General features: G+C 40.8%; 1 protein-coding gene across 1 annotated transcript in view; it reads right to left on the reverse strand.

Moving 5' to 3' along the window:
• Positions 1–1,433: 1,433 nt before the first annotated feature.
• NUP107 (nucleoporin 107) overlaps positions 1,434–25,466 on the reverse strand; it is a 34,195-nt gene continuing 10,162 nt past the window's right edge. Inside the window, exons 11-28 of the mRNA XM_048500688.1 lie at positions 23,908–23,986; positions 22,725–22,838; positions 19,351–19,441; positions 17,675–17,751; positions 15,353–15,412; positions 14,113–14,258; positions 13,960–14,008; positions 12,508–12,577; positions 11,809–11,927; positions 10,012–10,050; positions 9,314–9,464; positions 7,756–7,862; positions 5,729–5,831; positions 5,442–5,602; positions 4,855–4,980; positions 4,129–4,242; positions 3,458–3,625; positions 1,434–1,721 (exon numbers count right to left, since the gene is read on the reverse strand). Coding sequence (XP_048356645.1) covers positions 1,614–1,721; positions 3,458–3,625; positions 4,129–4,242; positions 4,855–4,980; positions 5,442–5,602; positions 5,729–5,831; positions 7,756–7,862; positions 9,314–9,464; positions 10,012–10,050; positions 11,809–11,927; positions 12,508–12,577; positions 13,960–14,008; positions 14,113–14,258; positions 15,353–15,412; positions 17,675–17,751; positions 19,351–19,441; positions 22,725–22,838; positions 23,908–23,986 — 1,882 coding nt within the window. The 3' untranslated portion in view covers positions 1,434–1,613. The remainder of the gene's footprint in view (positions 1,722–3,457; positions 3,626–4,128; positions 4,243–4,854; positions 4,981–5,441; positions 5,603–5,728; positions 5,832–7,755; positions 7,863–9,313; positions 9,465–10,011; positions 10,051–11,808; positions 11,928–12,507; positions 12,578–13,959; positions 14,009–14,112; positions 14,259–15,352; positions 15,413–17,674; positions 17,752–19,350; positions 19,442–22,724; positions 22,839–23,907; positions 23,987–25,466) is intronic.

Consider the following 25,466-nt stretch of genomic DNA (forward strand, 5'->3'; position numbering starts at 1 on the left):
CACTTATCCCTCCTTCCTTCGAGTATAGGGCCCTTCTCATTGCTGTGGGAATGGAATCTCAGGTTAGTCAACTCACTTCTGAAGACACATGTTGATATGTTTTTTAGATATGTTGATCTTGAATGATCTTGTTTGAATAGCTTAAAATAGGGGGCAATCTTGGACTGATGTATTTTGTTCCTATCTGTTCTTGTGTCCATGGTGAATGCTTCTTTTGTAGGTGTGGCTTACAGCCAGGGCAGCTACAAACCTGGTGCATATTGGGATGCCACAGAATGTTGCAAGCCTAGCAAGGTGGGAGCATCAAGGTGTCTTCAGTCTAAAGAGGCAGAGGAGGACAGTGAGCCAGGCTGCTTGTTGTTCCTCTCCCCTTGCTGTGCAGCCTCATATCACGTAGCTTCAATGAGCAAAGGACAGAAAATGGGTTGTGCTGTCTACAACCCCAAAATGAATAATAATTTGTCTTGAAAGAGGGGTGGGGGGAGCCCACTGATATGTGAGTTTGGCACTGTGTCATTCATTGTGACATCTATATAGAAGTGGCATGTGACCTCCCCCTCCATCATCTATGGATACCTACATCTGTGGATTGGGATCACGCTGGCTCTAAAGCAATTCTTCGTCAAACTGGGAGTACTCCCTGGGTTTGCAAAATTGTGTGGCCTGGCAGTGACCTCCAAGCAATGCAGCTGGATGACTTGCTACCACATGACTTCTGCAGTTTTACCAGATTTCCCAGGGGCACAGAAAGCAGGCAGCTGATGTGGTCAATCTTAAACGGATAGACATATTCCCCCATTGAGGCTTAAGGCCCCACTACCTACTTTAAACTGTGCTTTCTCCTGCTGCAGTAGATAATGCCAGGAGCAGCTCTGGGCTCAGAGAAACATATCAGACTAAAATTTGGTGTAGCCATCTTCAAATACCCTCTCTGCCATGGAAACTTGCTGGATGACCTTGGTTGAGTGACTCTAGCTTAAGCTAATTATTATTTATTTCATTTCTATATTGCCCAGAGCTGAAGCTCTCTTGATTACTGAAGCCAAGTTCTCTCTGAAGCTGGCAAAAAAAACACTCCAAGCTACTGAAGCTACCCGAGCCTCCCAACAATGGCATCCTGACAGCCTCACAGGTTTGTTGTGAGGATTAAACAAGATGACAACGATGTAAACTGCTTTGTGACCCCACTGGGAAGGAAGATGGGATACAAACAAGGTAAATAAAACAATAAAACTAAAGATGAAGGACTTGGTGAGAAGGAAGCAATGAAAGGGGAGAGAGTACAGGGTCGGTGAGGAGTAGAGAAAGAGGAAATTGCGTGAGGCAGGGGATTCAGGAGAAAATAAAGCGATCCCCACAAGTCCTTGTAGGTTCCCTGCTTGTAGACACGTATTAGAAGTGAGTCAGTTTGCTCATGAAAATGCAAAAACTTATTTTTATATTAAAGATTTGTAAGTTTATTGAAATACAGATTTCACTTGCTTATATAAAATTCAAAAATTCAATTTCCATTTTAAGCACATCAAAACATATTTCAAACTAATGTTTCCACATCATACATAACATTCATTCATACCACCATTCAAAACTGTTGTTCTTATTGCATGGTTGAATTAAGACTGAATTTCATATCCAAGGGGATCCAAACCCCGATCCAGAAGCATGAGAGAAGACTCCCTCATCTTCTGTAGCAGCTTTCGGAGTTCATCCTTACTAAATACCTGGACAGAGACAGGGAAAAAGAGATACATTATACTTAATTATGGATATAACAAAGTAGCCTTTGTTGGCAAGCACAGCATGAGAATCAAATTAGGAAACAGCAGTGGCATTCAGCTGTGATCATCTCAGAATCAGGCCCTTGGGATTTCTCTAAAAGTGATAACATCTATAACATTTGGTAGGAGAAAGCTTTTTAAGCATAAACCCCTCTTCCTTAGTGCTTCCCTTGCTCAGAAAAGCTGACATTCACAGAGAAAATCATTTCGTGAAGCAGAAATAAGGACTCTTTAGTTCTCATGGATGCTATGCTGACAGCCATGGTCAGTCTACTCATTATAGGCCATGCATATGCTATTCCACTCCTCCCCAATGTCCCCTGCTATTAAACAAATTGTAACAATGAGACAAACCAAGCATGACAGTGTAGACTATTTAAGTAATTTTACACAGCTTTCCCTGGGTAACCAGACTGAAGCTGCCAACAAAGTATCAAAACAGAAGCATTAGAAGTTATAAATTAAAATGCAGGCTTAGCAGGTTAAAATTAATATAACAGTTTTTGGACTAAAAAACTATAACATTATTTTAAGGATCAATCCCTTAATTAAAAACTCGGCTAAACAAAAACATTTTGGCCCAGTGTCTAAAAGAAAGCAACATAGGTGCCAGGCAAGGGCATTCCACAACTAATGACTGAAAAAGCCCCGTCTATGGCTGCCGCTCACCCCCCTCTGAAGTCAGGGACTTTGAGAGCAGGACTTGTGAGGCAGATCTTAAACTGATGACCTGAGCAACATGGGAGGGGGCAGTTCTTCAAGGACCCTAGCCCCAAACCATTCACAGCTTTGAAAGTAATAGCTAGCACTGTGAATTGTGCCTGCAAATAAACGGGCAACTGCCAGTGCAGATCTTTTAACACCACAGAATACGATTCCTGTATCTAGCCCCTCAGAATAGCCTGACAGCCACATTTTGGACCAACTGAATGTTCCAGACCATTTTAATATGATCTGGATGTAATTAGATTATTAGAACATTTACCTCCATGGCCAGATCAAACTTTTCATGGAATGGCTGTAGCTGAGACATCAGGAAAAGCTGATTAAAACGTACTACAGGCCAACTACAGGCCAGGATCAAGCACTGAGCCCAAGCTATGAACCTGCTACTTCAGGGAGAGTGCGACACTCTTCAGGACAAGCGGATTCCACAGCCTCTGAGCAGCTTCTCTGTTGACCTACAGCAACTCAGCCTTGTCTTGACTGGGTTTCAGTTTACTGCCCTCATCCACCCCATTACCTTCTTCAGGCACCTATTCTAGATTTACATGTGGTTCAGCTGAAGGAGAAATAGAGCTGGAAGTCATCCACATTTTGGTGGCACCACACTCCAAATCCCCGTATAATCTCTTAGCAATTTCAGGTAGATATTAAACAGCATGGGAGACAAAATGGAATCTGCACACTCCCGTCCCTCATCACCCTACAGATGCAGATCATCAATCAAACAAAGGCAGTGTTCATCCCAAACCCAGGCCTGAATCCAGACTGAAATGATTCTAGGTAATCAGTCTCCTCCCAGACTGCCTGAAGCCTCATAGCTGCTATTAGCTCAAGCACCTTGCCCCAAAAATGGTTTTTCATAACTATGCAACCAAAGATGAACCTAACAGAGCAGTTTTTGAATTTCAGTTACAAACCCAGAGGGTTCTTTGACCTCTCCTGAATTAACTTACCATGTAGAGTTTGTGCCGTTCTGATGCAATCAAGTCAGCAAGCTTCAGATCTTCTTGATACTGCCCTGTTCTGTACAATACTGTATGAAGGAGGAAGCATATCATTGGCAAGCAGAGTTTCCGCAGCATGATCATTTGTCGTGTACGCTCAGGGTCATCTTCAGCATCCTGGATTTTTAAAAGTGGCATTAGTTTTATGCAAAAACCCCCACAAAAAGATATCTATCATTTTTCATTTAAAATGTACAAATACAGCCTACTGCATCCCATTATTTAAAACCCACGATGGCACCATAAACTAGACTAGCACTAATCATACTATACCTTTGCACCCACTCCCAAATTAAACTTGATTACAAAAAGCAAACCCTAATTAAGAGGTCTTTCAGAGAAGCAACAAAGGGTACCAGTTGGATTCATGGTTACTATGAAATTTTCATAATTTCTTTTGCAAAAAGTATTCCCATTTTAAGTTTTCCTACATTTATAATGCAACAAGCATTACAGAGATAATATAAGTCTTGAGGACAAAGCCAGCAGACAATCCTAGACAGGGGCATACTGTGCCAAGTAAATGCCTAGCTGTGTGTTAGCAGAGGAAGTGCTACTGTTCTTTAGTACTAGAGAGGAGCAGTTTGTAAATGTCTTTTTGAGATAAGAATATACTGTACCTCTCTGACATCAACCATCCAGCCACCATCCACAAACAGTAAGACATTGTACATTTTTTCTTTCACATCAGCTGTAAGTGCATCCAAGAGACCTTTCCATACTCCATAATCTACCTGAAAAAGAAAAGCCAAAATGAACCTATCCAGAAATGTTAAGCCGCACAGAATCCTACTGTTTCCTTACTACAGTTTGTTTCGTGTCTGCCTACTAACATGTAAACAAGCCCAAAGGGGAAATTACTGCACAAGTTGCTCAGACTTTATTAATCTGTGTGGCTGACACTAAATTAAATGATTACAATTACGCAATTGCCTAAATGAGGAACTGGAACCCAGGTTCCAGTTTCCTAAAGTAGTCTTCAGCAGATAGTAAGCTAAACAATTGTGCAAAACAAAGAGCAGATGAGTGAAGGACTGTAACTGGCTATCATTTAATTGCAGCTGCCAGTTAACCTTGCTGCACATCACTACCAGTTAAGCCAAATCCAAAAATTTACAATTAAACAGAATGTTTTCTAACAATATGAATTAAATTACTGTATTTTCCCCCTGCAGGATATGCACAGGGATCTGACTAGTACCACTGCTATTTTGTAGAAGGCATGCTGCTATCACTCCAGAGGCCCTGAGAATTGGGCTGTTAATGTGACAAAAGTTGTATGGCAACATCAGCCAGCAGAAAAAAACCCCACAACCCTTCAAGACCTTATTTTTATGTCTGCTTACCTCATACTTCTTCTCCTTAAGTTCATGAGCTACTTTCTCAGTGAAATTTGCTTGTGAAAGCTGGCCAGGCACCTGTGGCACTGAGCTCATGTGTTTAAACCATTCGTTGAAAGCTTCATGAGCTTCCTAAATTGGATTGGAAATATATGCACGTTTTCATGTAGTTATCTACAGAAGTATTTACTATATAAAAGATGTGTTCCAATGGAGTGATTTGACTTTGTTTCCTGAACAACTCTTTTGAACGTTATTTTGAAATCAAAGCCAATACAAAATATTTGTGTGCCTCATTGCTTAACGTTTAATCAAAATGTAATCCATGGAACTATTTGTACTAACTTCTCAACACTACAGCAAATTTAAGAGGAGCGATTTCAAATATACTAATCAAAACAAATTAAATCAATTATTAGAAATCTTAGCAGGAGCCCTGTCTGCTTGCATGTGTCAAAGCTCAGCTCTTGAAAGAGTTTTTAGCCTTAATTTTTTAAAAATAAAAGATCTAAACACATGAACAGAACACATTTCCGTTCTGAGGGGCGAGACTTCTAGGAACCCCTTTTGGGAGTTTAATAGCTGAATCTTACCAGGTATGCTCTGATACACAAATGCTCTCTGATAGCATTGTCATCTTCGGCTGGAAGGGGACTATCCATTCCTTGCTCTTCCCACTGGTTGTATATTTCTGCTATAGAGTCTTGTGGTATTTTTATGAAAACATCTTTTGCTGCTTCATGCTTCTTAGATGCTGTAAAATATAACATTTAAGAAAATCAGTTATCACAACAAGTGTAATGACTAAAATAATTCCTTTCAAGATTTATCATGCTTTCCCCATTTTTAATTAAAAAGTTGATGAGTAATACTGCAATACCCAAGAATTTCCTCATTATTGCATTGCTTTGCTTAAGCGCTTCAGCTCTCTGAGCAGGATCAAATACCAGCCAGTCAATTACATCTATCTTCAAGCGGTCTTCCTGAAAAATCAATATAGGTAAACAAATTTACCAGTCAGTTTTAAATATACAACAGAAGTTAAAGACATGGAGACAATCCAAAGAACTTTGAGACACATTCTGCATCCCAATGGGGATTTGTATTTGTGTTTCTCTAGCACAGTGGTACTCTCTCCGCAGCACATGGATAGCCATATTTGCAATTACCATCAACTAAAAGAGCCACATTTGCTTGTATACCTGGCAGGAGACCTGCTCTTCTGGGGAACCTGTTCTTCTGGGAGCTGTTTCAAGGTGAGAACCACCTGTAAACCACAAGCCTCAGATACCTGTGGCATTTCTTGAAATATAGGGTAGGAGCCACATTGTGGTATGGTGATCACTTGTGAAAGGGCTACATGAGGCTCTTGAGCCACTGAATGAATTTCACTACTGTTAATATCAAATGTTTCCCCTCCGCCCCCAAAGTCACACAAACATCACTTCTGAATATTAGGAAGATGCAATATTAGGAAGAATAACAGCGCTTTCTCTCAAGAAAAAGAAAAATCCCAGTGGGCATTCAAAGGCTCTTCAGAACCTACAAGCAGCTCTTTGGGTCACATCTACAAAATTTAAAACTTTAAGGAGATAACCTTTATACTCATAGTCAGACACTGTAAGGCAATTATGGCTTTTAACAGGTTCCAGCAAAAAAACTGAAAGAACAAGTGTGAAATTAATCATCCACTTAAGAGTTCATCTAATCTTCAAACTGTTGGTTATTTATTCACTGGTCAAATCTCACATTCTGTACCAAGAACCCTTTCTTAATTTTTAAGTTCTGCTGAAAAGCAAAGCAAATGTATATTTCATTGAACAGTGTGCACTGTAAATAATCTCCTCTCCTTTAATATGGCATTGACTACCAATTGATCTATACCATTATTATTGAATGATTTCATAGAGTTCAGTTATAGTGGAAGGAGAGGTGTTCCTTACTCTACCCTCTGGTTTTACAAAATTATAGTGTATATAACTTGAAGTCAGTCACCCCTCAAAACTGGCAGGAGGGAGCAGACTAAGAACACAGCAGGTGTTCTACCTACATTTGTCAGATTTACACGGCTGGATCTAACAGAAAATGTCCACTGATGGAAAAAGTTTGTAATTTTCACTAATTTCCCCTGTCCCACTGCAGACCTCCAACAGGATTTGGGGCTGCAGCAGGATGGGGCAACATTAAAATCTTGTGTTGCTGACATAAATCCTTTTCAATAGCAGAAATTTTCCACAGGATACAAGCAAACAATCATTTGATCTTCAAATTGTCCAACACAGCTGCTTTCCATAGGAATGACGGAAATATGTTGGGCATTCTTTTTCAGTTTCTCTTCCACTGAAAGCAGCACAAGGGTTTTCTGACGCCATCACTGCAGCACACTGATGTAAGAAATCTGTCTCTTCTCTCCAATTATCCATTATTGCTTGTTAAAAGAACATAAACTGGCTCAAGTGTCTAGTGCTTTGTTGAGCCATCCCAACACATGCATTTACACTGATGGAAGAGGCTGGGTCTCTAGTCTGTGCAGAATTGTCAAGTAAAAACAGGTCAACTGAAACAAAGTGAAGACAATATGCACACACCTTTGTTAATACACACTCAACTATATAGATGGCTGCTTGAAATCCTGATCTTAACTAAAACACAGCCACAGATGTAGTGTGATGAAGGTTTGTTTTGTACCAATTTATGAGCAGCATTTGGGCCCTACTATAGTCAACAAGATGAGACACAGAAATATAAAAATACAAGGATGTCTTTCTTCTGTAACTGCACTATTTCCTCCCTCCAGACATCTACATTTGGATTAAAAAAAAGATTACAGGGAAGAAATCTTGCACCTCAGTTTTCCACTCAGCAGCACCTAAATCACAAAGCAGAACATGTATAAGCATTGCTCACCTCTGTGCTGCCTATATCAATGACAAGATCATGGTGAATGAATTCACTAGCATCTTTTTTGCAAATGTTTTCTACAACAGTTTTTGTTATGGTTGCAACTTCCAAACCTGCATTTCAAGTAAAATATATAATGTCAATTATGAGGAAATAGCAGGGACTTCTGGAAAAAAATAAATGTTTTCAAATACACATCACAGAAGATGATAGAATCAAGTGTATTTATCAAGACCATGGAGTTTTTAAAATATAAATATGGAAGAGTTCATGGAAATTCTGCAGAAGTGAACACAGCCTAACTTACAAACCAAATACCATTGGTAAGTGCCAGCAGAAGACAGTCCAATGCAAATTAGACATCATGTTACAACTGCATATTAAATGCAACACTTCAAAATCATGGTGTGGATTCATAAAATTACATTTGGAGGCTCCCCAGTATCCCCTTCACAAATTTGATTCTCCCAGCACATGCCTTTCTCCTATTCCACTTTTTCCCCCCTTCCTGCTTGTGACAGAGCACAAAACTGCTCAATTGGTAGCCAGGGACAAGGAGCCAACCGGAGCAGTATTCAGAAGCAGCCAATAGAGCTGTACAGGGAAAAGTTAAGATCTATCAGAAGGTCAGAAGTGAAGTTTGGAGACTAGCGTTTCAAGGACTGGGAGTTAAGAGGCTGGAAGTTGTGAGTGAGAGAACAGTAAGGTTAACAGGACTGTGAACTAAAGGTCTGATGAGATACCACATAATTGGTTTGGTTCCCCTGACAGAGTAACTGAATTGTTACAATAGGCCATCAGGCTATGATAGGCTTAGAGCCAGTATGGTGTAGTGGTGAAGAGCAGTGGACTCTAATCTGGGGAACTGGGTTTGACTTCCCATTTCTTCACATGAACCCTGTCAGGTTACCTTGGTTGGTAACAGTTCTTTCAAAACTCTCTCAGCCCCATGTACCTCACAAGGTGTCTACTGTGGGAAGAGGAAGGGAACGTGATTGTAAGTCACTTTGAGACTCCTTATATGTAGAGAAAAGTGGGGCATAAAAACCAACACTACTTCTAGTGTGTTGCAGCGAAGTGCTGAATTTAAATGTTAGTAAATTGTCTATGAAAACTTTTTCCTTTGTCAAGTACTGCCTGAAACTAAACAACCCTCAACTCTTGGTGAAGTGCTAATATTTACCTGTTATGTACTTTTCAAAATAAACTTTGTACTTGTTCTCTTTAAAAAGCAAACAAGCAAAATGCATGTCAGTTTACCTTAGTTTCCAATCCAGGCTTGGGTGAGTTTATACTCTGGCCCAGGTTCTGCCTCCTTGATCAGTATTTTATTTCCCACTGGGAACCTTGAGCTAGGTGGGAAATTGGGGGATGATGGGGAAATTTTATGGGGTGGTATCTAGCCCCCAGGAAACCCATCAGACTGCTCCTGCACAACCTGGCTTTTAATTTAGCTACAATATTTTTATTATGATGCAGCTGTTAAATAATAGTGGCATTAGGTATTACCTTAAAAACCCATAGAATGCTACTTTTTCAATTTATTAGCCACAATATTTCTTACCAGCTTCCTTTGCTAGCTCCAGGCAATGGTGACGTTGCTCAGTTTCAGTGACATCTTCCAAGAATGCAGCATATTGAGCAATACCTACATCTTCAGGCAAGTGGCTGACATAAAATGCTATAAGATCCGTGTGCTTCTCACATATTAGCCGCTGCAGCATAAAAATGTTTAACAAACATACACTGTGGGTCGTTATGGTTTCAGCCCATGCACCCCATGTTTCAACAACGAAATACACAAAGAATGAGTATATTTTTGAAGTCTGATATTGCCATTCACCTTCAATAATATTTTTATGACCGACTTATGAACTTACAAATCTATTCAACTGCTTTTCAGACAAATACTGATCATTCCTATTCTAAAGTGTAGTAAAAATAAATACTAGTCTTAAGCCAATAGTTTATGATCGTCTCATTTACAACAACATTTCAGAATACTACGGTGGTATAAAGCGATACAGCATCAGGCTAGGATTGGGGAAATGCAGGTTCAAATCCTCACTCTCACAGAAACTCCCTGGATTACCTTTGCACAGTCACTCAGCCTCACCCACCTTATAGGGTGGCTGCTGCAATGATAACATGGAGAAAGGAAGGATGATGATGTAAACTGAATTGGCTTCCCACTAGGGAGAAAGGTGGGGTATAAATATCTAATCAGATAAATAAGATGTAACCATACAACAAGAGACTTACCTGAATATAGGTTTTCAAAACATTAACCTCAACTTCTTCCTTAATGAGGAAAAAAGATACTGGAATTAATAAAATTCACTGAAATCATCTCTGCCATTTTGCTTTTTCCCTATAGAATATGAGAACTGCTCTCTATGACCACTTTTCTAATATTCTTTACCAGCTCTAAAGGATTACAGCTGAGCGTTGTTTATGCCTGCATTACAATGCCAACCATTCTTTAAAAAGTCAAATATTTATTTAATGAAATCACTGGTCATCAATCGTCCTACATTAACTTCTTTAATTTGGAAATAAGAGGTTTGCAGACAATCTTGGCAAAAATATAAATATAATTTGTTACATTAACATTCATTTCAGATACACAACTATTGGATAATGAAGAAGAAGAGGACTCAAAGGGGCTTTACAATCCCCTTTCCCTTCCCCCCCACAGCAAACACCTGGTGAGGTAGGTGGGGCTGAGAGAGCTCCGAAGAACTGTGACTAGCTCAAGGTCACGCAGCTGGCATGTGTTGGAGTGCACAAGCTAATCTGGTTCACCAGATAAGCCTCCACAGCTCAAGTGGCAGAACGGGGAATTAAACCCGATTCGCCATATTAGAGTGCACCTGCTCTTAACCACTACACTGCACTGGCTCCTATGCTTTGGGAATAAGCTTTTGCTTATAGGAAAGGGTCAGCTCTTATCTTCTCAACTCTTGATGTGATATATTGATGACTTGACCTTGTCATTATCTCTCTTCCTGTGAATTTATCTTCAGGCTTTTGGAAAAAAATATTGGTTGAGTATATATAGTTACATGATTAAATATACTGCTATAAATACTAAACTCTAACTCAGGATACAATCTTATAACTTTAATATCTCTAAACAAACAACATGGGCTTCAGTTTTAGAGACTTTATATACCATATATACTCGCATATAAATCGACCCGCATGTAAGTCGAGACACCTAATTTTACCACAAAAAACTGGGAAAACTTATTGACTGACGTATAAGTCAAGGGTGGGAAATGCAGCAGCTACTGGTAAATTTCAAAAATAAAAATAGATACCAATAAAATTACATTAATTGAGGCATCAGTAGGTTAAATGTTTTTGAATATTTATTTCAAAGAAAAACAGTAAACTAGCTCTGTAAGTGGAAAAGAGGGTCAACAAAAACAATATGGTCTCAACAATAACTTTAGAAGTACAAAAACCTTAGTTCAACCAGCAACCAAGCGAAAACACAAGCTAAAAATCCTTCAAAACTGGATTTTTGGTCAGGGGGAGGAATGTTTATGTTAGCAGTACCAACATTTCAGAGTATCTTTAGGAGACCCTACTGATGATACTACCCAGGTTTGGCAAAGTTTGGTTCAAGGTTATGGACCCTCAAAATGTAGCCCCATCTACTATTAGCTCCCATTGGAAACAATGGGCAATGGGGGCACCCCTTTTGGGGGTCCATAATTTTGGACCCCCAGAACCAAACTTTACCAAACTTGGGTGGTATCATCAGGATAGTCTCTTGAAAAATCCCTGAAATTTTGGTGCTGCTAGCCTAAAAACCGCGCCCTCTGGCGGCCGACAAAGTAAAAAACCGTAAAACATTTTTTTAAATACACCTAACTCGCGTATAAGTCGAGGGGGGCTTTTTCAGCACAAAAAATGTGCTGAAAAATTCGACTTATATGCGAGTATATACGGTATGTGCTGGGTGCCCATAACCCATAACGACCGGTTTTGAACAGTCACCTTTAAGAGAACAGAAGATATCTTTCTTAAGTGTTGATAAGATGAACTTACTTTGGTTTGTAGTCCTAATGTGCGAAAAAATAAGATGAGGTGAGTCATGAACCGAAGCAGATGTCCTGGGAGCACATTTCTGTCTTTTGAAAGCCATCTATTAAATTCATCCATCAAACCTGCCAAAAAAAAAAAAGCCTGAATCAGGCTTTAAATGTTTAAACGTGTAGCAGCACTCGTCTACACAATCGTACCAATACAGTATGCCAGAGTTGGAAACACAGTTGACAATTGCAATGTTATTACATTCATAAGACACACTGTATCACTATACTCAAATACAGGATTTAATTATAGTATGGCTCAACTAGGTCGCTCTTTCTAAACTTGGTGACGGATTGCCTGTCAACAGGACGATCACAATGAAAGGTTTATACATGCATGAGGGTACTTTACATGTATGCAAAAACATACATTTGTAAATTTAAAAAGAACATCCTTCCTCATAAGGCCAGAGCATGTGCTATGAAGGAAGGAAATCTATGAACATCTTAATGCCATTTAATGGGAAAAGAGAGCCTAAGAGCTTCTTGGAAAAGAACATGTACACCCTCACGTCCCCCTGCTCCATTTTTTGCAGGCCTGTCATGTCTCAATACCGACTTTTTCTGAGTGAAAAGTCTCTTAGAAGTGGGAATGCTTTCTAGCACAGAGATAGTATAAAAAGCAGCAGATTTAAAAAGCAGACAGCAAACTTACCATCCACATTTCCCAGGATAACACATTTTTGAATCACATGGTAATGTTCTTGATTCTCTTCCAAAACTCTCTGAAAAATAGTTTACACTGTTTATGAAGACAAACTGTTTTATTATAAATAACTACTAATACCCAATAACATTTTGTATATGAAAAATGTTGTCCTTTACAGTCTGGTAAATTCCATTTGATGGACGTAATTTAAGAGTAAGAGGCAGGCATGAACAGTACTGCAACTGGGACTTTAAAAGGAGCAGCAGTGGCGTAGGAGGTTAAAAGCTCGTGTATCTAATCTGGAGGAACCAGGTTTGATTCCCAGCTCTGCTGCCTGAGCTGTGGAGGCTTATCTGGGGAATTCAGATTAGCCTGTACACTCACACACACGCCAGCTGGGTGACCTTGGGCTAGTCACAGCTTCTCGGAGCTCTCTCAGCCCCACCTACCTCACAGGGTGTTTGTTGTGAGGGGGGAAGGGCAAGGAGATTGTAAGCCCCTTTGAGTCTCCTGCAGGAGAAAAAGGGCGGATATAAATAAAAAAGGATATAAATCCAAAAGGAAATGTATACTTTCTCTGTAGGTCAATCTATGTAATATCCATTACAACCAAAATTGCTACGTTCTCTGCCTTCAACAAAAATAAACTAGTACAAATTGTTGAAATAGTTCACTCAGAGTAAATAAATGTTCCAGGGATACACTGGGTTGGACCCAGACTAAGTTTTCCACTCACAAAGCATGTCTTTTCTCCCCATCGCCAACTGCACTCCACTAATCTCCCCAAAGTGCTGCTCGTGGGGGAAGGTACTGGCTAACGCACACAAAATCCTCCATGGCCTTGGTCCCTCATCATATCTGTGGGACCACGTCTCCCTCTAAGCTCTGCCACAACAACTTCACTTACTTGAGCAGGGCCTTCTGCCCGTGCCACCCAGCAATTAGCAAAATCTACAACTGCCCATATACAGGCATTCTCTGTTGTGGCCACCGTGGAGGTCAGAAAGACTCCCACCCTCATGGCTTTTGGCAAGCTATGCAAAACTGAATTATTTAAGAGGACTTTTTGTACAGGAAAAAGGGCTGAACTATAACAAGATGGTCCAGAAAGAAGCTTGTGGTAAAAGGTTAGGTACTGTAAACTACTGTAAACTACTGGGTATAATTCTGTTACTTTACGTAGTCCACACAAGTAATTTTTGCTTTCGTTTAGTGTGTCATGTTAATACACCTTCACCTTCTAGTTGGTTGCCAGATTTTTACAAGTCAAATCCTATTATATTGTCTATTGGATGTCCCAGTCTCTTAACCATATTGACTTATTCTGTGTAATCTGCCTTGCGTCCCAGAGAGAAAGATGGACAACAAATATAAATAAAAAAGTGTAACTGTTAAAGATGCAAGATTAAAGCGTAAAAGAAAAAACCTCATTCTCTTTGGACACTAACTTAAAATTACCTTTTTGTCTGTTGCTTGAAGTTCTTCAAAAACCTTTTCTAAAGTCCAGCTTCAAAGTATGAAGAAAAAAAATGAAAAAAATGAATTAGACACTGCATTTAACAGAAATAGCTGTTATTACTATGAATACAGATTAAGCAAATGATGACTTACTTGGTTTGTAAAAATTCTCTTGGGAGTTCTTCTGTCTCCTCTGTGTTCATCACTGATGTTCGAATTTCTTGTTCAACAAGAGTGTCCACCATCACCCTGAAATATGCCCAAACTGTATCCTCCCAGGTATCACAAACTGGAAGGAGCTTTAGAGTTAAAAAAAAAAAAGGATAACAATCACTAAAATTAATAATTTGGAAAAGTGTGCAATTACAATCTATCTGGAATGAAGAGATGTATGAAACACTATTTACAGACCAGTATATAGATGCTGAGGCAGGCAGTAGCAAATCATCTATGAACATCTCTAGCCGTGAAAGCCCTATGGGGTCACCACAAGTCAGCTGTGACTTGAGGGCAAATATAGAACACTTGGCCTAGAATTCTCACTCAGCCTACATCCTTTGTGCACATAAAGGCATGGCAAGCCACTTGGAGGAAAATCTACCTGGTATACCACTTACGAATAATTGCTATGTAATTCAAGCATTTTTTTCCAATGCCAATACAACTCTTCCTTTTTAAAGCTTCCACTGATCTGGCAGGAAAAATGCCTAAACTGCACCAGGATCTTTTCACACCTGTCCCTTGGGGCTGCTTCCAAGCTTTTTGCATTTTAATAAACTTAGGATGTCATCATGTGTCTGTGTGAATGGGGTCTCAAAACATGTTCACAGTTTTGGTCATTCGAACAATGGAAAGCCTACTATTGCATGTATATTCTAAAGTACAGAAACGTATCCCTGCTGAGATATGTTCAACATATACTCACAAAAGCAATATATTCCTAAGATTTAAATTTAATCTTAACATGTTCAAAGGTAACATTTAAGAGGAAAGTACAGGATAGCTGTGACCAAAATTCCATTAACCGTTTTTCAGAATGGGTGAAGTCAAGCCTAACTTATTTAAAAGGCAGCACAGAAAACTGATTACAGCTAGGAACTGCTCATTGCCGGTCACTATGGGAAGGCACAAGCCCTGCTCTGAGTGCTATCATCAAGAGCTGGGATGGAAAAAAGGGGGACAGAATAATTAACATACATGCCTGTTCGTAAAGACTTGCAATGTCCAGAGCTAAAGCCAAGCATTATGATTAGAGCTTCCTATACACAAAACAATAATCCATTCACTACAGGGGCATTATGCAACTGCCCCAGAGGATGGAAGATTGTATGTTTAATCTATTAGCAAAATGCTATAATGCTCTTTTGACCAAAAAACTATCAACATTGCATACCTGTTTGAGGTTCCCACTCAGTGCGGCATAGATTGCTCTCTCATACTTGTCAAACTGCTCCTAAAATATTCAGTTCAGGAACATTTCAGAAATATTTCCTAACATTCGATCTTACAACAACTTATATTTACTGAAGAAATGGCTTCTCCCCTCCCCCTTGAACTTCAAAGGGAACATTTTTTTCTTTTCTCGGAGAAGACTGCCAGCCTTGCCCAGTCACCCTTTAGAGATGCTAATACAGGTAAAGAAAGACAGTGGCATGGATTAAGCCCTCCCCTCCCTCTCCAAGTTGATATCACAGATTTGGAGGACTTAAAATGATAGGACATCAGGAAGAGGATATCCAGATCCAGCAGGAAAAGATTCCTTGACCCAGACTGACCAGATCAAGGGAATGGGGACTGGAAACTGATAAAACTTTTGGGAGCAGAAAGGGAGGGGCTCTTCTGGCTGTACTATTGAACGAGGCAGAGCTCTTGCCTGAAATCTGGAGGCAGCAGTCATTTTGGGCCCTGTGCTTGCCCAGGAAGCTGGCACAATCTTCCAGGTAATGGAAACTCTGTGAGATCTGTAATATTCTAAGCTTAAGAGCCTGCCCTATTTTAACAACTGATAGGGTATGTATAGAGAAAGGACCAGTGGAATTGCATTTATCTCTCATTTGTTGTGAATCCCTTGCTGTGCTGAAACTATGATTGTAAAAGTTTTTAATGAATACTTTTTAATGTTGGATGCTAGTAGCAATTCTCTGGACCACTATTTTGGACACACTATCATAAATGGAGGATGCCAGAGAGAAGGCTGACATTGGGCCAGCAGCTATTCCTCCAGGGGCACCCCAGGCCATAAACCAACCCTGCGATACCCAGGAGGGGGTTGAAAGGAAGCTGGAGGACCTGACTCTCCCCAGTGGGAAATTCCTACAAAGATCACGTAGTGGCAGCAGTTACCCTAGAGCAGGGGTCCCCAAACTTTTAAAACAGGGGGCCAGTTCACTGTCCCTCAGACTGTTGGAGGGCCGGACTAAAAAAAACTATGAACAAATTCCTATGCACAAATGATTGTAAAATGTTTGATTTCACCTTTCAGCCTTTCTGTCATGGTCTATTTTTAGAACTATTTTAGAGCCCTTCGGGGATAAGGCGGCCTATAAGTTTAATAAAATAAATAAATAAATAAACAGTGACCAAAGTATGTCAAGTACAGGGCGGGCTCCAAATATTGTTGGGGAGGCTGTGGAATACCTTCCCCTGTAAAAAAAAAAAGCGAGCGATTCACCAGCCTGGCTGATGCCAGTGGGAGTGAGGCAGAACAGAAAGCCTGAGAGCAACACATGGGGTAGCTGAGAGGGAAGGGCGGAGCAGGAGTTGCCACATGTAAGGTTTCCAACTCTGGGTCAGAAAATTCATGGAGATTTGGGGGTGCCATCATGTAATTGCAATCAACAGCCGTTGGGGCCGGTTCCTCCTCTCCCTCGAGCCCCCACTGCACATGAATGGAGCCATCACCGCCATGCCTGGCGGGCCGGATAAATGCCTTCAGGGGGCCACATTTGGCCCCCGGGCCGTAGTTTGGGGACCCCTGCCCTAGAGAGAAAGAAAGCCTTTTCCAGGAGAAGTTGGGAAACCCTGGGAGAGGGCTGGGAGGAATAGGGACTGCAGGTCAAACCAGGCCTGTTCTGCCACAGATCCTAATTCAGAAAAGTTAATTTTGAAAGGATTAGAAAAGAACTGATACAATAGTAGTTAGTTAAACAACTAATTCATCACCAGTGGATTTGTTAGGCAATATTCTAGCAGACTAAACTAGAAATAGGATTGACAGATTATATTACTATTGTAGCTGGTGCCTGCAATATTAAAGACTACATGCTAGCATTTTCAAAGGTAGCTATCAGGTTAAAAAGCACCACATGTATCCAAGGTCAATCTGAATTAGTCTCTCTGAGTTTAATAAAATAATACAGGAATATGCTTTTCAAGATATCTTTTGTTCAGAGGGAGATCTTTTAAAAAATACAGTACGAGTAGTATTTGCTGCCACATATGTTAAGCTTTATAATAAAGCCTTAATCTGGAAACACGTTGGCTGAGGGTCAGCTATCTATAGTTTTTTAATCCTTTCCATTTTTCCAATAGTCAATAATCAACATTTCTCTCAATATTATACAATATGACCACAAATGACTCATCATAATATATTCAGATGTTTTTAGAAATCTTTTACCAAAAAATGGGCTTTAGAAATGTTAGTGATGTTATGCATTGGATAGCAATGGGATGAGATTTCCTTTTAGCATAATCTATTGTAAATGTTTCTTACTTTTTCTGCCAACCGCCAACAGCTTATTTTCCAAATGCATCTGTATGGATTTCCTTCTACTGACTCCAATTCTGTCCCTATACATAATTTTAGAAACAGTTAACATGTTATTTTAGAATTCATTACCTGATGAAAGTAGTACCGCTCACTGAAAATTTCAACTTCTCTGAAACGTCCTTAAAGATTAATTATAGGAATCTTGCTGGGACACTCAGAATAAAGCTCTAATTTACTGTTTGGAAATATTTCTGAACATTATTTTTTCTTGTTTTAATTAATACCCTACCTTTATTTCACAGGCAGTCTATGTGGTTTGCCATGAAGCTCAAAATGTATTTCTACAGCCTTGTAAATCTATAATTATTTATACACAGCAGGTTACTAAAGGGTGGGAGAGTGAAGGGAGGGGAAAGAAAAGACCTCCCAGTGCAGTTGAATTTAATGAAAAAGTAGAGACTGATAGATTAAAAGGGAAAAAAGCCCCTGGCTCAGTTAAAATAGACTACTATTTTTCTTGTATAGGGCTTCATTAAAAGTTTCCCCATAACAGGTGATATCGTTAGATGAACATGCTGAAAGCTGCCGTGCATGATGAGCTAAGTTGTTTCGCAATTTATATGACCACTGTGTTCCAATATATATGGATACAAAGGGTAACCATCTCTATGCTGACAGACAAGGCAGTTAAGCTAATGAATCAGGTGCATAGACTGTATTACACAAATCTTGAAGTCCTCAAGACTTTTAATCCTTCCTTGAATCATTCTTTTTAAGAAATAGTAATGTTTGTTGGCTCATACCAATCACAAACATAGCAATACCAAACCACCTACAGATAGAAATAGAAAATTTCAAGAAATTTTGAAGCCATGGGGGAACACTTCCTCCATAAAAAGACAAGGAAATTTTGGGGGAAATTATAACGTATGCATTTCTACTTTCCTATCAAACATACAGTTATTTTGCTGCTTTAACAAATCACATGATGCATAATTTATAACTTAGTTGGCACATACAATTCTATTGCTTGACATATTTATAGAATGTAATAATATAAATGCCGGGCAGCCCAATCCAGATGGGGGGACCGAATGGGCTGTGGGACCAGTGCAAGGCTAGGCTGACATGTTTGTCCCCTCTGCTGGCAGAAGGGGCATCCTTGCTGGTTGAGAGGCACCTCACAGTGGCAGCCAGGCACTCCACAGCGGCGAAACCTGGAAGTGGGCACCGGCACAGAGCAACGCTGGTGTCTGATCAGAAGGTGAGGCAGGATCAGGGGTAGGTCGGGGCATTCTTGGGGTGCAGCCAACTTTAGCTGGCTTCTACCTGGGAATGCCATGACCAGGGCTTTGGGTGGCATAACTCCGTTAAACCTTATGAGGGATTCCAGGCGGCCGGTGTTTTTCTTTTTGCTGCCTCCCCTCATCACTTGGAAACCCTTTGGAGGCAGAATGGCAGTGGCATCATCCCCAGCCGCTGCAGGCTGTACACTGGGCTGTTAGTTTTCTACAGCAAAACTGCAAATACAACTGATACTAAAGCAAGAAAAAGCTGCAAACTTCTGCATCCTATGCTATCCAAGAAAATTTAATTCTTAAAAAGGACAGCCCTGAAGCAACTGCAAAAACTAGAACCCAAGTATTCCCCCAGGTCAAAGAAGAATCCTGAACAGTTACCTCCATTCACATTAGGATCATGGTACAGTTTCCATCCTTCTAGAGTTGCTGCCCTCCAAGCCTGTCCACATCTTTTGCACAGGCGCTGAGCCTGTAATATATTAATCAAGGGAAGTAAGCAATTTAAAGAATATGCTAGTTGATTAAAAAACCTATAGTGTTATCATGCAACCCCTCCCTCAGTTCAGCCCCCCAGTTCAACTTGTTATTAAAGATATAGCTCCCTAGAAGGAACAGACTGGCATGTTATAAGGAAATGGCATCTGTGTAAGAAGGATCTTGTGCATCTACTGTTGCTATTCCATTTAGTGTGCAAAGCACTCCAAAGCTTGGGTTTGCAAACAATGCAGTGCAAATATAGAGACAGAGGTAAGAACTCTACCCCACAGTGAATAGTGGCTAAGGAGCAGCAGTGGCGTAGTGGTTAAGAGCAGGTGCATTCTAATCTGGAGGAACCGGGTTTGATTCCCAGCTCTGCCGCTTGAACTGTAGAGGCTTATCTGGGGAATTCAGGTTAACCTGTGCACTCCCACACACGCCAGCTGGGTGACCTTGGGCTAGTCACAGCTTTTCAGAGCTCTCTCAGCCCCACCCACCTCACAGGGTGTTTGTTGTGAGGGGGAAGGGCAAGGAGATTGTAAGTCCTACAGGAGAGAAAGGGGGGATATAAATCCAAACTCTTCTTCTACTTCTTACTGGTCAAAGAAGCCTAATAATTCTCAATCAGCAGCTATGAGCCTCTTGCTAGAAGCTTCATGGACTTAGGTGGCTTAACCACATGTTAGCAAGTTCATTGCCCTATCCTAGTGACTAGGCCCTGGTGCTGAATTTATGCACACTCACAAAAACAGAATATCATATACTGTCAGAGTCATTTATATATTTAAAGCAAATTGAAGCATTTTGAACAATAGTTTGTCTTTGGCAAAATATTCTCTCTCTATTAGTTGAAGAGTTATAAGCCAGATTGTTAACTAGACGTTCCTGTCCACAAATAGAATCACAAGTAAAAGTAAAGTAATTCAAGTTCATAAAAAGGGGCTTGGGATAGATTATAACATAGCAATACAATAATAAAAATAAAAAGCACAGTTTCAATAAAATGCTATTAAAATCTCAGCACACAGTAAACCAACACTATTGGCTTTAAAAAAACAGTAGTGTTAATAGAGTTGACCTAAATTACATTAGTGGTATTCCTGGTAGAATAGCTTTGTCTTACATGTGCTGCGGAATGCAGATAAGTCCCACAATGCACTAGTCTCCTCGGGAAAAACATTCAATCAGGTCAGGGACATGATGGAAAAGGACTTCATCCTTAAAATGCTCAAACTGGTGAATCATGGGTTATGCGTCACCAAAAGCCCACACATGACAGAAAGAAGACACCAAGTGATCCTAATGGGAAAGATGGTTCTTTACGTAAAATGGTTCCAGACTGTTTAGGGCTTTAAAGGTTAATATCAGAACCTTGAATTTGACTTGGAAAATAATCAGAAGCCAGGGCAGTTGCCACAAAATGGATGTGTGCTCAGCATGGGGAATTAGTCAACAGCCTGGCAGCTGCACTGTGAACAACTGAAAATTTTGAAGCACCTCCAAGGGCAGCCCTGCATAGAGCAAGTTGAAGGGATCTAGTCTAGAGGTGACCACTACGTGAATCACTGTGGCAAGATCAGACCTGGAGAAGTGAGGTGACAGCTGGGCCAGGGGGAGGTTGAAGAAAACCTGTTTCCCCACTGAAGACACCTACTTGACCAAAGCATGGCAAAGTAAGCCAGATCCTCAAACTCTTCATGGAGTCCACTGGAATGTTGGCCACAATCCAAATTAGATAGCTGAAACCCCTCCCCACCCCTCTCCAGCCACATGACCTCAGTCTTAGTGAGATTCAAATTCAGCCAGCTCTGCTTCAACCACAAACCACTACATCCAGACACCCAATCAGGACCAGGCAATAGCAGTGCTGAGCCGCTCCAATCAGATTGGAGCTGGAGATCATCCAGAAGGGCTACCAAAGCTGTCTTGGTACAGAGTCCAAGTCTGAACCCAGATAGGAATGAAGAAATGCAGATGTCAAGAGGTCCTCAAGTTGTTCAGCAACTGCTCTCTCAATCACTAGGGGATACGTTTTGTTTACCAAAGGATGCTGGGTGGTAATTGGCTTGCTCCAGTTTATCGAAGGAAGACTTCTTTAAAAGAGGTCTAACAATGCCTTCTTTTAAGTAGTGAGGAAGGCCACCCTGAGAGACTGACAAATTTCTAATTGCCCTCAGGGGGTTTCCTATCACATCCCGGAAAGATTTCACCAGCCATGATGGGCAGTAATCTAAGGGGCAGGTTGTTGCCTTTACAGCTCTCAGAACCCTATCCATTTCTGACAATGACAGCAGGGAGATGTGGTCCAAAAAAAAAGACAAGACATTGGTCTTGGAGCCTCTAGTACACTACTTGCATAAAAGTTGGAGGAGAGGTCCCAGCAGAGCTTTGAGATTTTATCTGGAAAAAAATCCACTAGCAAACAAATCACAGCTATTAATCAAGTCTCTACCGTGTTTCCCCGAAAATAAGACAGCGTCTTATATTAATTTTTGCTCCCAAAGATGCGCTATGTCTTATTTTCAAGGGATGTCTTATTTTTCCACTCCACAGCTGCATGCTCTGGTGTTCTGTTCAACGGACATGCTTCCAAACAAAAACTTTGCTACATCTTACTTTCGGGGGATGCTTTATATTTAGCACTTCAGCAAAACCTCTACTACATCTTATTTTCAGATGATGTCTTATTTTCAGGGAAACAGGGTATTTTGGGGGGGACTCTCCTAACAGAGAGGTCAGTTGTCAGAATGAATCACCTAACTGTGCTGGATACGAGTTGGCAGATGTAGTAAAAGCAGAGAAGAAAGTTTCCTTAGCTGCCTTTACTGCCACTTCAGGTACTTTATAAGACACCGTAAAGTATTTTATGGACCATCTATACAAAAATTTGTCCATATCCAATATAACACAACACAAATGCATAATACAGTAAAGGTTCTGTTAACCCACGGGAAATCAGGACTGCTAACTAACCTAATATGCCAGTTATTGAAGCTTTCATCAGCACACACCCTAGTAGCTGGTAAGCTGGATAATAAAACTTGTCCTATAATATGCTGCCTATGAAGAACCTTCCTAGGTCATAAACCATTTGTAGATGCTAACAGTACCAGTATTTCAGTTTAACAAGCTAATATGAGAATTTGAAGGCAGATTAGTATATGCATATTGAAGTAACTATGGTCCCACCATTTATCTACCCGGTTTTTTGACTAGATTAAGTTTAGCAGATACAACGAAACATGCAGATACAAGTGTCTAAGAAAGAAACTTACTTCATCTGTCATTCCTGCTCTAATAAGAGTGAAAAGGAACTTCAGCAACCGTGCATCATCTTCCCGATCCAAATCATCGAGTGGCAGTTTTTGCCTTATTGGAGCATCTGGGTCCTAAATATAAAAATGGCAGAATTGTGAAAACATATTTCTTCCCACTTACTCATTATAAGAAAGCATCAGGAAACGGCAGATTTCTGTGCCAGATTATTATTTATTTGCTGTACTACCATGAAGATTCTGAGTTTCTCTTTAAATTCTGGAGAAAAAAATCAAACATGAGTTTTCTAATTTTTATCACTTGCTTGTAATTCCTGCTCTGTTGTGTCTGTTTGAAAGCCATGTATACAGTTAAGAACATAAGAAAGAGCCTGCTGGATCAGACCAGAGTCCATCTAGTCCAGCACTCTGCTACTCGCAGTGGCCTACCAGATGCCTTTGGGAGCTCACCTGCAGGATGTGAAAGCAATGGCCTTCTGCTGCTGCTGCTCCCGATCACATGGTCTGCTAAGGCATTTGCAATCTCAGATCAAGGAGGATCAAGATTGGTAGCCATAGATCGACTTCTCTATAAATCTGTCCAAACCCCTTTTAAAGCTATCCAGGTTAGTGGCCATCACTATAAGGCAAACATGCCTATCCCAAAAAAATAAATTGACACAGCACTAAAATTTGTGGTTGCAAACAGCAATATTCAAAAAATGAGAGAACATTCAATCTGTTGCTGACCACAAATCACAAGTCTTTCAACGAAGGAATTTCAGAAGGAAGGCTCTAACATGAAGCTGCTGAATTAGAATTTGTCAGAAAGGGACCATGTTCCTCAAGGCTTGAAATAAAAAACAAACAAAACAAAACCTTTTCTCAGTCATGAAAGATGAAAAATTTACGTAGCAAAGCTAAGGATACTATGCTGTCATCTGTTAAGGCTGTAATTGTCACTGGACTTACTTTACAAACATCAGAGTTGCACATACAAATGACAGATTGTAGCTCTTGCATTTCAGCCTGATAAAGCAAGACACCAATTCTCCATTTGTAAAGGAAATTTTTCATGAACCCTGAGAAAATTTCACATAGGAAACACTCATTGTGTTTACACATTTAACCAGTTTACACATTTAACCAGTTTACACATTTACCCAGTAATTTACACATTTAACCAGTTCAAAATTATACCTACTAATTCAGTTACTATAGGTCGTGAGCTTCCAGAGAATGTGTTTAAATGTCGCTGCTTCAAGATGTGTAGAGTGTTCTCCCTGAAAACACAAGGAATATCCTTATGTCAATAGCACTGACTAGTATACGAAAGAATTTATTTCCAAAACATTTGCATCTAAATAAAACAGTTTTTGAACAGCACATAAATGGAACCTGACCAACTACTGGGCAAGTAACAGTATTTTAACTCTTAGTTGTACCTAAATTCAGTCCAGAAATATTGGTAGTTGACAATTATGGTCACCTCTGAAAGCTGTAATAAACTAGTTAAGCAGGCTAACACCCATTAAGATAATATAGATAAATTGCAATAGAATATGTGCTGTAACTCACAAACTCTGATTTCAGATGACCGTCCAAACTAGCTCCATGCAAGTAGGAATCAGGTTTTACTTGAAACATTTTGCAGATGTAAGATTTTAAACAGAAGGGCCAGTTTAACACACTATGAGGAACTACACGTGAATATACTATTGCCATCTTCCAAGTGGGGCCTTGAGATCTCACTGAATTATAGCTGATCTTCCACCAAGATATCACTCCCTTGGAGAAAATGACTGCACTGGAAGGCGACTTTGGATGCATTTTACCCTGCTGAGATCCCTCCCAGTCTCCACCCCAAAATTTCCATAAATTTTCCAACCTGGTGTTGGCAATGCTGGTGTATTTGAGACCCCATTGCCCACTGGGCAGGAGTACAAGACTTCCCCTCACCCCCCAGTTTTTAATCGGGGTTGGACAAAATAAGTGAAGCTGAAACATGTTAAGGTTGCTATTTGTGAGGCATTGATTCTCCACCCCTGCCCCCTGGGGTCTGCTCCAACCCACCTTTCCCTTCCCAGGTGTTGGCCTGCCTGTCCTCACTCCTGGTGTCAGGGGAGCAGTGCAGATTGCAGACACGTTTGAACCATAGGCTGGGTGTTTAGGCGGCTGTCCCTGCCCTAGGCTCTCCTTGCTGCTCTTCCGACAAATCCTCTCCACTGTGCTCTCCCTCTAAGCCTCCGCCTCACCCTTCCTCTGTTCTGTGTTTCTGATCGTCTCCTCTCTGTCCTCAGTCACTCCAACTCTCCTCTCTCTTCTTACTCTGCCCACCCCTTCCTCCTGGCTCCCTCTGTCTTTTATTTCCTCCCTTAATCATTGTTAATCCCCTCCCCCAATCAGCTACCTCTCCCCTGGCTGCCACCCGGGCCCCACCCCGCTGGTTTTAAGTGCAGCCTCGGCCCCGCCCTTCAGGCTAGGGCCGTGATGGTCAGCTGCCAGGTCCGTCCGAGCCGGGCTAGTCCCACATGGCTCCGGAGCAGCCCTCAGGCTGACATTTTCTTGCCTGCTCCTCCATGAGCTCCTCTGGGTCCGCAGTTGGTTTCCCCCCCTCCTCAGGCTCGGCACAGCTCCTTCGGCCTTCTGGCCGCTTGCTGCTGCGTCCCAGGGATGCTCTGCCTTGGGCCTTAGATGGCAGAGGGCTGTCTGCAGGCTTTGCCTCCCGGGCAGCTGCTTCCCGACTTGGCTGCCTGGGGACTC

Source organism: Sphaerodactylus townsendi, linkage group LG06 (genome assembly GCF_021028975.2).
Source record: "Sphaerodactylus townsendi isolate TG3544 linkage group LG06, MPM_Stown_v2.3, whole genome shotgun sequence".
NCBI classification, from domain to species: Eukaryota; Metazoa; Chordata; class Lepidosauria; order Squamata; family Sphaerodactylidae; genus Sphaerodactylus; species Sphaerodactylus townsendi.